We start from the raw sequence: 12,937 nt of genomic DNA, 5'->3' as shown, positions 1-12,937 counted from the left end.
TCAAATTTAATACTAAGGATCACTATATATTCGCAACATTATATTTTTTGAATCTGTATATATTCGTTAATATACAAGAAGAAAATTTTCGCTAGTAAGCAGACTCGTGTGACAATGCGCAAATAAAATTCTAACAAACACAAAAAATTTACAATGGACCTTTAGATATCCGGACGCCAGATATCCAGATGCTTCAGTATCCAGACAATTTTTCTTCCAAGCAGAATTTTTTAATGTTATTCTGTCTTGTTAAACTGGCAATTCAGATATCTGGATGCTTCATATATCCAGACAAATTGACTAGGAACCAAAGCATCCAGATAAATGAGGCTCCACTGTACAGTAATTAACAATTCTTTGATAAGAACATGGTACACTCCATAGAAACTGATAATTCATAGCGATTTTACACTTAACAATAATTTGTGTTTGATAAGTTTTGTACAGAGGTAAATTTTCTTATCTTACCCTGAGGATGTGATACCAGACCGAGGTGCCCCCGAAGTCGATGTGGAAGTCTGTGAAACTGTCCCGGACCCCCATCAGACAGTACTTCTGGACCTCGGGTCGTGTGTACGTACAGTCCTCGGGGAGCTGCTCAGGGAAATAATTACTGACCCAACTCAGGTCACGGACAATGGAGGGAGGGGAGACCAGCTCTGACATCCTGTAACAGATAAACAGAGGGAGAAATAATTACTGACCCAACTCAGGTCACGCACAATGGAGGGAGGGGAGACCAGCTCTGACATCCTGTAATAGATAAACAGAGGGAGAAATAATTACTGACACAACTCAGGTCACGCACAATGGAGGGAGGGGAGACCAGCTCTGACATCCTGTAATAGATAAACAGAGGGAGAAATAATAACTGACCCAACTCAGGTAACAGACAATGGAGGGAGGGGAGACCAGCTCTGACATCCTGTAATAGATAAACAGAGGGAGAAATAATTACTGACCCAACTCAGATCACGCACAATGGAAGGAGGGGAGACCAGCTCTGACATCCTGTAATAGATAAACAGAGGGAGAAATAATTACTGACCCAACTCAGATCACGCACAATGGAGGGAGGGGAGACCAGCTCTGACATCCTGTAATAGATAAACAAAGGGAGAAATAATTACTGACCCAACTCAGGTCACGGACAATGGAGGGAGGGGAGACTAACTCTGACATCCTGTAATAGATAAACAAAGGGAGAAATAATTACTGACCCAGCTCAGGTCACGCACAATGGAGGGAGGGGAGACCAGCTCTGACATCCTGTAATAGATAAACAAAGGGAGAAATAATTACTGACCCAACTCAGGTCACGGACAATGGAGGGAGGGGAGACTAACTCTGACATCCTGTAATAGATAAACAGAGGGAGAAATAATTACTGACCCAACTCAGGTCACAGACAATGGAAGGAGGGGAGACCAGCTCTGACATCCTGTAACAGATAAACAGAGGGAGAAATAATTACTGACCCAACTCAGGTCACGCACAATGGAAGGAGGGGAGACCAGCTCTGACATCCTGTAACAGATAAACAGAGGGAGAAAAAATTACCGACACAACTCAGGTCACGGACAATTGAAGGAGGGGAGACCAGCTCTGACATCCTGTAATAGATAAACAGAGGGAGAAATAATTACTGACACAACTCAGGTCAAATGGTCTGTTAGGTTTATTGTACGAGTGACTTACTTTGTATTGTATGTGTCTGTTAGGTTTATTGTACGAGTGTCTTACTTTGTATTGTACGAGTGACTTACTTTGTATTGTATGTGTCTGTTAGGTTTATTGTACGTGTGACTTACTTTGTATTGTATTTGTCTGTTAGGTTTATGAGTGTCTTACTTTGTATTGTAATAGGTTTATTGACTGACCCACTTTGTATTGTATGTGTCTGTTAGGTTTATTGTACGAGTGACTTACTTTGTATTGTACGAGTGACTTACTTTGTATTGTATGTGTCTGTTAGGTTTATTGTACGAGTGACTTACTTTGTATTGTATGTGTCGTTAGGAGACTTCTGACTTTGTATTGTATGGTTAGGTTTACTTAGCTTTGTATTGTACTTGTCTGTTAGGTTTATTGTACGTGTGACTTACTTTGTATTGTATGTGTCTGTTAGGTTTATTGTACGAGTGACTTACTTTGTATTGTATGTGTCTGTTAGGTTTATTGTACGAGTGTCTTACTTTGTATTGTATTTGTCTGTTAGGTTTATTGTACGTGTGACTTACTTTGTATTGTATGACTGTATTGTATGTGTCTGTTAGGTTTATTGTACGACCTTTGTAGCTGTATTTGTCTTACATCCTGTAATAGTATGTGTCTGTTAGGTTTATTGTACGAGTGTCTTACTTTGTATTGTACGTGTGACTTACTTTGTATTGTACTTGTCTGTTAGGTTTATTGTACGTGTGACTTACTTTGTATTGTATGTGTCTGTATTGTATAGTCTGTTTATTGTACGAGAAATAATTACTGACACAACTTTGTATTGTACTTGTCAACTTGTATTGTACTTGTCTGTTAGGTTTATTGTACGTGTGACTTACTTTGTATTGTACTTGTCTGTTAGGTTTATTGTACGTGTGACTTACTTTGTATTGTATGTGTCTGTTAGGTTTATTGTACGAGTGTCTTACTTTGTATTGTACGTGTGACTTACTTTGTATTGTACTTGTCTGTTAGGTTTATTGTACAAGTGACTTACTTTGTATTGTACTTGTCTGTTAGGTTTATTGTAGGAGTGACTACAAGTGACTTACTTTGTATTGTACGTGTCTGTTAGGTTTATTGTAGGAGTGACTACAAGTGACTTACTTTGTATTGTACGTGTCTGTTAGGTTTATTGTAGGAGTGACTACAAGTGACTTACTTTGTATTGTACGTGTCTGTTAGGTTTATTGTAGGAGTGACTACAAGTGACTTACTTTGTATTGTACGTGTCTGTTAGGTTTATTGTAGGAGTGACTACAAGTGACTTACTTTGTATTGTACGTGTCTGTTAGGTTTATTGTAGGAGTGACTACAAGTGACTTACTTTGTATTGTACGTGTCTGTTAGGTTTATTGTACGAGTGACTTACTTTGTATTGTACTGATGACTTACTTTGTATTGTACAGTTAACTTACTTTGTATTGTACTGATGACTTACTTTGTATTGCACGAGTGACTTACTTTGTATTGTACGAGTGACTTACTTTGTATTGTACGAGTGACTTACTTTGTATTAGAGAACTCCAGACTGATGACGTTGTACACTTTGTGTCTGTTTGGACTGTTATAATACTCAGTCCACTCTGTGACTTACTTTGTATTAGAGAACTCCAGACTGATGACGTTGTACACTTTGTGTCTGTTTGGACTGTTATAATACTCGGTCTACTCTGTGACTTCGTGTTAGAGAACTTCAGCCTTATAACGTTGAATACTTTGTGTCTGTTTGGACTGTTATAATACTCGGTCCACTCCCTCATCAACATTTTATAATCCTCTTGCTTAGATACATCTATAACGTCTATCTCTCTCATCGAGCCTAACAAAACAAGACAAAGGGAAATTAGGAATGTCCGCAAGAATACAGCTATGAACTCTATATTTGTGGCTCATAGGGATGATATGAAAGTCATGTAAATACTTGAAACCAACTTTAAATTTATTCGCAACGACTTTGTTTTGTGATTTACTGGGGTTTAACGTGTTGGCAATGATTAATTTACTAATTTAATTTAATCTAATAATTGCTTACTTTAAGGACAGGTTCATGGCGAGAAATATTCGCCATGACAAGGCTCTCGCAAACCTTGCAAAAAATTTCTGGTGCGCATATAAAAGTTGGTTTACAGTCAAAAAAGCAAACATTTCTTGTATTGTCTTGTATTGTGATAGAGTACAATTTTTTTGTGTATTGTTGTTTGCCAGTATATTGTTACATCAATTCTACATAGCAATAAATTAAATTGTATATTAAATAAATTTAAACTTTACTTCTAAACATTGGAATAAATAATGTTTTTAAACCATTAATTATAGGAAACCAAAAATGAAATTTATTTTTTTTTTTACTGATATATGAAGATTTGTTTTATTTTCAAAGTAATCTTCAAATTCTCTTAAAAAATGCTGTACATAATCAAAATCCAAAAGCAAAATATTAATACAATAAAAAAAATATCCGTTTCTGACCCACCGACATTATTTTCGACATCCTGTATGGAAAACTGCGAAGGGGGAACAACCAGTCCTAGACCGTCTTTCTTCTCCACGACGATTGGGACATTAAATCCGTGCTTCTTAAAGTATTCTATATTTAACTCACTCCCATGGAGCCGTGCTATAGGAATCTCGTCAGCACTGAAAAAATAATCAAAGTACTGAAAGCACTCATTTTCAAACATGGGAAATTGATGTTGCTGGGATCTATAATAAGAGCATGAATAAAATTAATGAAATGAAAAATGCTATTTCAAAAAGATCCTATTTGATTTATTTCATGACTTCCTATTCTTAGCTTTATCATTTCTAGGCGTTTTGTAAGGCAGTTGATTCCTGACTGGAAAATTAATTAAAATAGGAGAGAGACATTTTAAGTCTCAATCTCCCATAATAAAAAGTCGCCTGGGACTATTTTCCAATTGATGGCAAATTCCATTGCCTGACGCCAGAGGCTAGTGAATTTTAGGGGTTGGCCAGTGAAATTTTATCAAACACTTGCCCATGGGCAAGTAATTTATCAAAAATAAAATCAATATGTTATCCTTGGAGATAAAGCTGGGCAAAGGGGTTTGCATGATCTTCTCTGTATTTGCCTTCCTTTTTTTTCAATTTATAAATACAGTATGTTTATGGTCAGTCAGCATGGACAGGGGTGTGATGAAAATCCGTCATTTTTAAAATGACGATTTTTCGTCATGAAATAAAATATTTATTATGACTTAAACTCGTCATTTTTTAGAAAATGACGAAAAACAGTCATTAAAATTTAGAATGTTTCTAGAATATCGAGTTACCTTTGTTTGAAAAATGTTAGATCCACCAACCGTAAAGAAGACAAAAAACATGGTAAACAAACTTAATTTCTCTAATACAGTTGACGACAATACTGGTTTTGTTGACAGTAAAAATTTCCCACACAAAAACAAGAGTAAAAGAGTTATTTGTCAATTTATTTGCATTAAATAGCAAAGAAGACGAAAATGACAACATTTCGTCTATTTTCAAAATAGAGTGTCTGGGTGCACTGGAATATCTCGCTTGTTTTATGGGGCGCACTATTTTTAATTACTTTAACTTTTTGTCAAGTCTTTTCTCTACACGTATGTGTTCTTCCAAGCGGTTTACTATATGTTTTTATAATGCTAAAAGCCATGTAAAAATGGGTTTCATAAAAGCAAAATTCGATATCATTTTACCGTGAAAACCATGACTTTCACCTTCTATGTGTGATGTTGCTAACACACGTGGTCTGTAGAAGTCTGTGACCAGGATAAATTAAACTGTATGTTTAAAACACTTTATACTTTTAAATTTTCGATGTTAAACAACCGTGGTAGAGGCATTTTGTACATAAATAAAAATATGGCGAAAATTAAGAACCCAACAAAAACCAAATTATTTTTTGTTATCGATATCAGAAAATTTTGTTGGTTTGAACTTATAGCAAAGGAAGAGAAAGTACTTTTAGCAGCTGGGATTTGAAACTTTATAAACAGCATTCAATAGAATAATGATCGTTGATAAAGTCTCTTTTTGTTCTTAGTGTAGTCTACTTGTGTGCCAAGTTAAACTGAAATCAGACCAAAACTGTAGGAGGAGTAGCATTTTGAAACAATTTTACAGACATTTCTATTTTTAGTAACCACGGCAACACCGTTCGTCAAAACTAAAATTCGATATACAGAATTATGTATCTTACTGTACTCTACTTGTGTGCCAAGTTATACTGAAATCAGACCAAAACTGTAGGAGAAGTAGTATTTTGAAACAATTTTACAGATATTTCTATTTTTAGTAACCACGACAACACCATTCATCTAAATCAAAAACCAATATACAGAATTATGTATCTTAGTGTATTCTACTTGTTTGCCAAGTAATACTGAAATCAGACCAAAACTGTAGGAGGAGTAGCATTTTGAAAGAATTTCACAGAAATTCCTATTTTTAGTAACCACGGCAACACCGTTCATCGAAATCAAAAACCGATACACAGAATTATGTATCTTAGTGTAGTCTACCTGTGTGCCAAGTTATATTGAAATTAGACCAAAACTGTAGGAGGAGTAGCATTTTGAAAAATTGTTTACAGACAGACGGACAGACAGACATACAGACGGACGGACGCATTACTATTGCATAAGCTCTTCTGGTCTCTGACCAGTAGAGCTAATGACGGAATCACGTAATTTTTAAAAGAGAGGACAATCCATCATTTTTAGAAATAACAGATTTCCATCACACCCCTGACTGATGGTAGGGCAAGCTAAAATTCAGGTGGGTGAATTTTATGTACTTGCCTATTTGTCAGCCCCTAGACTTAGGGTTTTTGCATGTAAATCCATGAATTAAAACCTTACCTTGGGAAAGTTCTGTTTTTTAATTCTTTTATAAATACAACTGTACCAGTCTGCACTGCCTAAATAAAAGACAATTTAATTTTAGCATAGACGAGTTTTCGAACATTTAAAGTCCCCATCAAAATAAAAGACAATTTAGAACTTTAGCAAGGACAAGTTTTCAATCATCTTAAGTTCCCCTACAAAATAGAAGACAATTTAGAAATTTACCTTGGACAAGTTTTCAAACATCTAAAGTCCCCTTAAATTCACCTTTTAAAAATGCACATATGTCTCTGTTATTTTAATGACAGATTTATTGGAATTAACCAGTTTTACCTCATGAGGACATTCTACCTTGAAACAATCCTCCAGCTCTGGTCTACGCTATCAGAGTTTATTTTTATTTCGCTTTTCACCCTTGTCACAATTTGGCAAATTTAAAACAAGGCAAATTCATAGAACACTTTTTTCTTTAAAAAAATTGTGTCTGGGTGAATTCAAAACAAGGCTAGCTCAACTGCTGGTGTAAATGAGCAATAATAAGATGATCAAAAATAACCCTCCATAAAGTATTGTATTGACAGATATTACTGTAGATGGACATTTTACCTTACAGGTGTCCTCCTGGTCTCTTTAGCTGGGTGTTTATTTATCAGATTAACAGGTTTATTGGTTTAACACATATTACTTTAGATGGACATTTTACCTTACAGGTGTCCTTCTGGTCTCTTTAGTTGGGTGTTTATTTATCAGATTAACAGGTTTATTGGTTTAACACATATTACTTTAGATGGACATTTTACCTTACAGGTGTCCTCCTGGTCTCTTTAGTTGGGTGTTTATTTATCAGATTAACAGGTTTATTGGATTAACAGATATTTCTTTAGGGGGACATTTTACCTTACAGGTGTCCTCCTGCTCAGAGTAATCATGCCTGTGCCAGTTCCTTCTCTTCTTCACTGAAAAAAATACAAAATTCTCTTTATATGGATTTATTTAGAATGGTCAATATTTTAAAAATGCCTATATATCTGCACGTATATCTGCAATACCAGAGGACATTCATTGGTGGGAATGATTTTGGTACATTCTGGCTTTTTAACCTCAATTCAACAGAAATGAGAAAAAGCTTCAAGATAACCAAGACAAATTAGATACTGTATACAGGATTATTTTCGCCCCATGTTATTTTCACCCTTCTGCACTTGCTAACAAGTTTGCCTCGTTTTAAATTTGCCTAGTCACAATTTCTGTTTTAGATGTAATAATGAGTTCTGTGGATTCGCCTTGTTTTAAATTCATCCACCTGTGAGAAGGGCGAAAATATAACAGTTCGAACATTTCCCTGTATACATACAGTAGTTAGTGGACCAGGGGTAGATACTCCCAAAAATTATAATTCACAAGTAATTGTGAGTACCAAATAATGAACTCGCAATTTTTAAAGACAACTCGCAATGTTAAAATGAAAGGTTGTCAAAAATTAAACAGCTATTAATCCATCCTTTATAACACTTCCTATTATCCAACATGATCATCAAATGGCACATGCTCTTTCATTTAAAAATGGCAGATATAAACATGATAAACAGTAACTAGACAGAAAGAGTAAAATCGAGTTGAAACGGAAGATTCTTTCCTGGATGAAATTTACAATCAAAAAATCAACTCGCATATTTTGTGAGTTAAAAATATTTCAACTCGCACATGGGATATTCTGTTTTGCATTTTGCAAGTTGTATATAGTGAATATTGGAAGTTGGAATTGGGAGATATTGATTAGTGCTGTGCGATATTACCGGTTAACCAGTGTATCCCGATTTTGTTCTTCATAATATGTATTGTGGTATTTTTTGTGAATACCAGTTCTGGTTCGATATGCTATAAATTGTAATACAAAAAAAGTTATTTGCCCTTTTCAAGGTAAAATATGGTGGCAAGCGGCATGAAGTGTGATCAGAGACCAATGACATGTCTCTTTCAAAAAAGAAAAGACAACTGTTACATGAAACCCCTTCATGTAAAAAGTGAATCTGAATATTACAACTTGATTTATTTTATCAAGTTGTGCAAAAAAAAAAAATCAAAGGCCTGAAGGGCCTGCGAGTTGACTCGCTTGAGTTAATTGAGCTTTTTCATACATCGGGACACCATGCCATACATTCAGTTTATTTTGCATCTTAAGAGATAGAATATTATATGTCTCCATACGTTCGGTTTAAAAATAAAGTGTATACTGCTTTTCCTTTATATGTACAGGTTGGCACTAATGGGCTTCCGTACATATTATTTTGAAAAGCAGCACTGCAATCCTAGATTCTATAATGAATTCAAGCACACTAGCTGCAGTGGTCAGTGTTATGGAGTAATTAGTTCAAAGATTCCCAGAGCAAAATCTGGATTCTAAAAATAGATTTTTCAAGCTGCAGCTATTGAGAGCAGCAGGTGTTTGTGTTAGGGAGTATTCTAGGTCAATTATAAATAAACTTCAGATGGGAAGATTAGCCTAACATGCTTGAACATATATTCATACGCAGTAATTGTACATCTTACAGATATTTAAACAAAAAATTCTTTAAAAGAATGAAGACAAAAATAATGTAACAGTATGAAATCTTATAGTTTTTACCTCATAAGTTTGTACAATTACTCAACAAAAGCATTTTTTAGCTAGAACTTTCATACTTGGCGTATGGATCACCTTGATGAATGCGTGAAAAATTTTACAGCTCTGAAACGGCTATGTCAACAGAGAGTAGCTCGCTACGCGAGCCAACTCAAAAACAAGAGGCCCATGGGCCACATCGCTCACCTGAGAAGCTTTGACAATTCTGTACTTTACTAGATTTACCCCTTGTAATACATATTGTGACCCCACCCTACCCAACTGATCATAATTTAGACAATTTGAAATCTACACTACCCCAGGATGCTTCCATATAAGTTTCAGCTTCTCTGGCACAGTGGTTCTTGAGAAGAAGATTTTCAAAGATGTTTCCTATATATTTCTATGTAAAACTTTGATTCCCCATTGTGGCCCCGCCCAATCCCCGGGGGTTATGATTTGAACAATTTAGAATCTACACTACCCTAGGATGCTTCCATATAAGTTTCAGCTTTTCTGGACCAGTTGTTATTAAGAAGAAGATTTTCAAAGCCTTTTCCTATAATTTTATGTAAAACTTTAATTCCCCATTGTGTCCCCGCCCAATCCCCAGGGGTCATGATTTCTAAAATTTAAAATCTTCACTATCCCAGGATGCTTCCACATAAGTTTCAGCTTTTCTGGCTCAGTGGTTCTTGAGAAGAAGATTTTCAAAGATTTTTCCTATATATTTCTATGTAAAACTTTCATACCCCATTGTGGCCCCGCCCAATCCCCGGGGGTCATGATTTGAACAATTTAGAATCTACACTACCCAAGGATGTTTCCACATAAGTTTCAGCTTTTCAGGCACAGTGGTTCTTGAGTAGAAGATTTTCAAAGATTTTTCCTATATATTTCTATGTAAAACTTTGATTCCCCATTGTGGCCCCGTCCAATCCCCGGGGGTTATGATTTGAACAATTTAGAATCAACACTATCCCAGGATGCTTCCACATAAGTTTCAGCTTTTCAGGCACAGTGGTTCTTGAGTAGAAGATTTTCAAAGATTTTTCCTATATATTTCTATGTAAAAATTTGATTCCCCATTGTGGCCCCGCCTAATCCCCGGGGGTTATGATTTGAACAATTTAGAATCTACACTATCCCAGGATGCTTCCACATAAGTTTCAGCTTCTCTGGCACAGTGGTTCTTGAGAAGAAGATTTTCAAAGATGTTTCCTATATATTTATATGTAAAACTTTGATTCCCCATTGTGGCCCCGCCCAATCCCCGGGAGTCATGATTTGAACAATTTAGAATCTACACTACCCTAGGATGCTTCCATATAAGTTTCAGCTTTTCTGGACCAGTTGTTATTAAGAAGAAGATTTTCAAAGCCTTTTCCTATATAATTCTATGTAAAACTTTGATTCCCCATTGTGGCCCCGCCCAATCCCCAGGGGTCATGATTTCTAAAATTTAAAATCTTCACTATCCCAGGATGCTTCCACATAAGTTTCAGCTTTTCAGGCACAGTGGTTCTTGAGAAGAAGATTTTCAAAGATTTTTCCTATATATTTCTATGTAAAACTTTAATTCCCCATTGTGGCCCCACCCAATCCCCGGGGGTTATGATTTGTACAATTTAGAATCTACACTATCCCAGGATGCTTCCACATAAGTTTCAGCTTTTCTGGCTCAGTGGTTCTTGAGAAGAAGATTTTCAAAGATTTTTCCTATATATTTCTATGTAAAACTTTCATTCCCCATTGTGGCCCCGCCCGATCCCCGGGGGTCATGATTTGAACAATTTAGAATCTACACTACCCCAGGATGCTTCCACATAAGTTTCAGCTTTTCTGGCCCAGTGGTTCTTGGGAAGATGATTTTTTAATGACCATACCCTATTTTTGTCTTTTCTTGATTATCTCCCCTTGCGAGGGGATATGTCCCTTCATTTTAACAATTTAAATTCCCCTTCACCCAAGGATGCTTTGTACCAAGTTTGGTCAAAATTGGCCCAGTGGTTCTTGAGAAGAAGTCGAAAATGTGAAAAGTTTACGGACGGACAGACGGACGGACAGACGGACGGACGGACGACGGACACAATGTGATCAGAAAAGCTCACTTGAGCCTTCGGCTCAGGTGAGCTAAAAACGTTATGCGATCAGGCAATTGTAATACTAACTCGAGAATACATGCAATTTGAGTTTATGTTTTCATTTAATCTTCATGATAAGCAAAAATTATTAAATATTTTATATTGTGATATATTGTAAAACAAAATATAATATTGTGCTATATCTCGATACGATTTTTCAGTCGTGATACCCAGCACTAATATTAATATACTTACACACTAGAGGTCCCTGTGTCAGTACACAGTTTGGACAATGGTAAATCTCGATGTCAGATGCTTGGTACTCTTGTACGCCGACACAACTGAAAAAAAAATCCACATAAATAAGACCTCAATGATATACATTAAAACTCGGATCTAACAAAGTCACCTTGACCAATGAAATTACTGCGCTATCGGTAATTCACCATTTCCGTATAAGAAATACATTAAATTTAAAACAGGGGATCCTTGATAACTTTGCTATATCCGTGAATAGTTATATCCGTATTTGCACTGAACAAGTTTTACTGTACAAACAGAACATTTAGAGACATATATGTTCACAAGCAGGGCTGTCTTTTACAAGAATATAAGATCACTCTGATGCACCTTAGTTTTTTCTAATGTCTAACCAGACCATAAACATTTTTTTTTAAGTGAATGAATAATCTTATTTCCTTATAAGTAGATATTAAGGTAATAAGTAAGACAGTTCGTAATTACTACAAAATGAAACAATACCCTGATTTTTTAACGAGATTATACTCAATAAATAAATCTGATTACTACATATGCATTGAAAATTCATCGGTGTATCACAATATTAAATCATATAGTAAAAGCTACATTTAAGTGAGTTTGCTAATCTAGACACAGGGATTTAACACCAATGCCAACCTTTTAACTAAAAACTTTAGGATATATCACATGTAGGGCTAAAAAAGATTACAAAGTATGTCTATATTATTGCAGGGTTTACTGTGATAAACATACAAGCAGAATGTAACACAATAACGTCTCTGATTGAAATGTGAATTATATACCCACTATTTCTACAAACTAACGCCCAATAAGATTTAATCGTGACAGGTACTGAGTGATCTTCACTGTCAACAAACGTAAACAGAACTTGTCAAACTTTCGGGTCAAGTTTTCCTGTCTTTGGTGTAGATTTCCGAATCTCTTTATGTATAATTAGCTGCAGTAGCTTTACCTTCCGTGAAACCAGTCCTTGCAGACATCACATTCAATCATGAACTCGTTTTCATCGTAAGGTTTTCGACATAAACAGTACACGGTCTCTTCCTCTGACGCCATGTTGAAAATTGCGGGACAAAGACATCCGCTTCTGCATGCGCAATCTAAAACTTTTCTTTGACTTATCAAGCGCGGCAAATTTAAATGAGCTTTTTGAATGTTTTCAGACTGGTACAAATATACATAAATCTGATGCCGAAAGTTCTAAAATAATAACAGGAAATTTTTTTTCACTAATTTGATGGAGTTCTTTTTCAATAAGGTCAATGCCTGTGTAGTAGATGTATATTTTATTAAATAATTTAATAAATGATAATGAAAAAAAATAAATTATAAATATGAATAAAATAAACTAAATAAACTATTAAATAAGTTATAAATGATAAGATTATCCATTAAAGTTTATT

General features: G+C 35.4%; 1 protein-coding gene across 4 annotated transcripts in view; it reads right to left on the bottom strand.

Moving 5' to 3' along the window:
• Nucleotides 1-12,597, bottom strand: part of LOC134271881 (lysine-specific demethylase PHF2-like) — a 33,813-nt gene extending 21,216 nt beyond the window's left edge. For 3 of the 4 annotated variants that reach the window (XM_062754096.1, XM_062754094.1, XM_062754095.1), the window contains exons 1-7: nucleotides 12,487-12,597; nucleotides 11,508-11,593; nucleotides 7,464-7,522; nucleotides 6,582-6,640; nucleotides 4,196-4,359; nucleotides 3,400-3,541; nucleotides 469-667 (exon numbers count right to left, since the gene is read on the bottom strand). In XM_062754096.1, the coding sequence (XP_062610080.1) occupies nucleotides 469-667; nucleotides 3,400-3,541; nucleotides 4,196-4,359; nucleotides 6,582-6,640; nucleotides 7,464-7,522; nucleotides 11,508-11,593; nucleotides 12,487-12,590 (813 nt within the window). In that variant the 5' untranslated portion in view covers nucleotides 12,591-12,597. The other variant, XM_062754097.1, reaches the window with a different exon arrangement.
• Between the last annotated feature and the right edge of the window lie 340 nt (nucleotides 12,598-12,937).

Source organism: Saccostrea cucullata, unplaced genomic scaffold (genome assembly GCF_032062105.1).
Source record: "Saccostrea cucullata isolate Sc308-1 unplaced genomic scaffold, CSIRO_AGI_Scuc_v1 ctg1462, whole genome shotgun sequence".
NCBI classification, from domain to species: domain Eukaryota; kingdom Metazoa; phylum Mollusca; class Bivalvia; order Ostreida; family Ostreidae; genus Saccostrea; species Saccostrea cuccullata.
The sequence above is the reverse complement of the archived record's forward strand: the minus strand, read 5'-3'. Positions and strand labels throughout refer to the sequence as shown.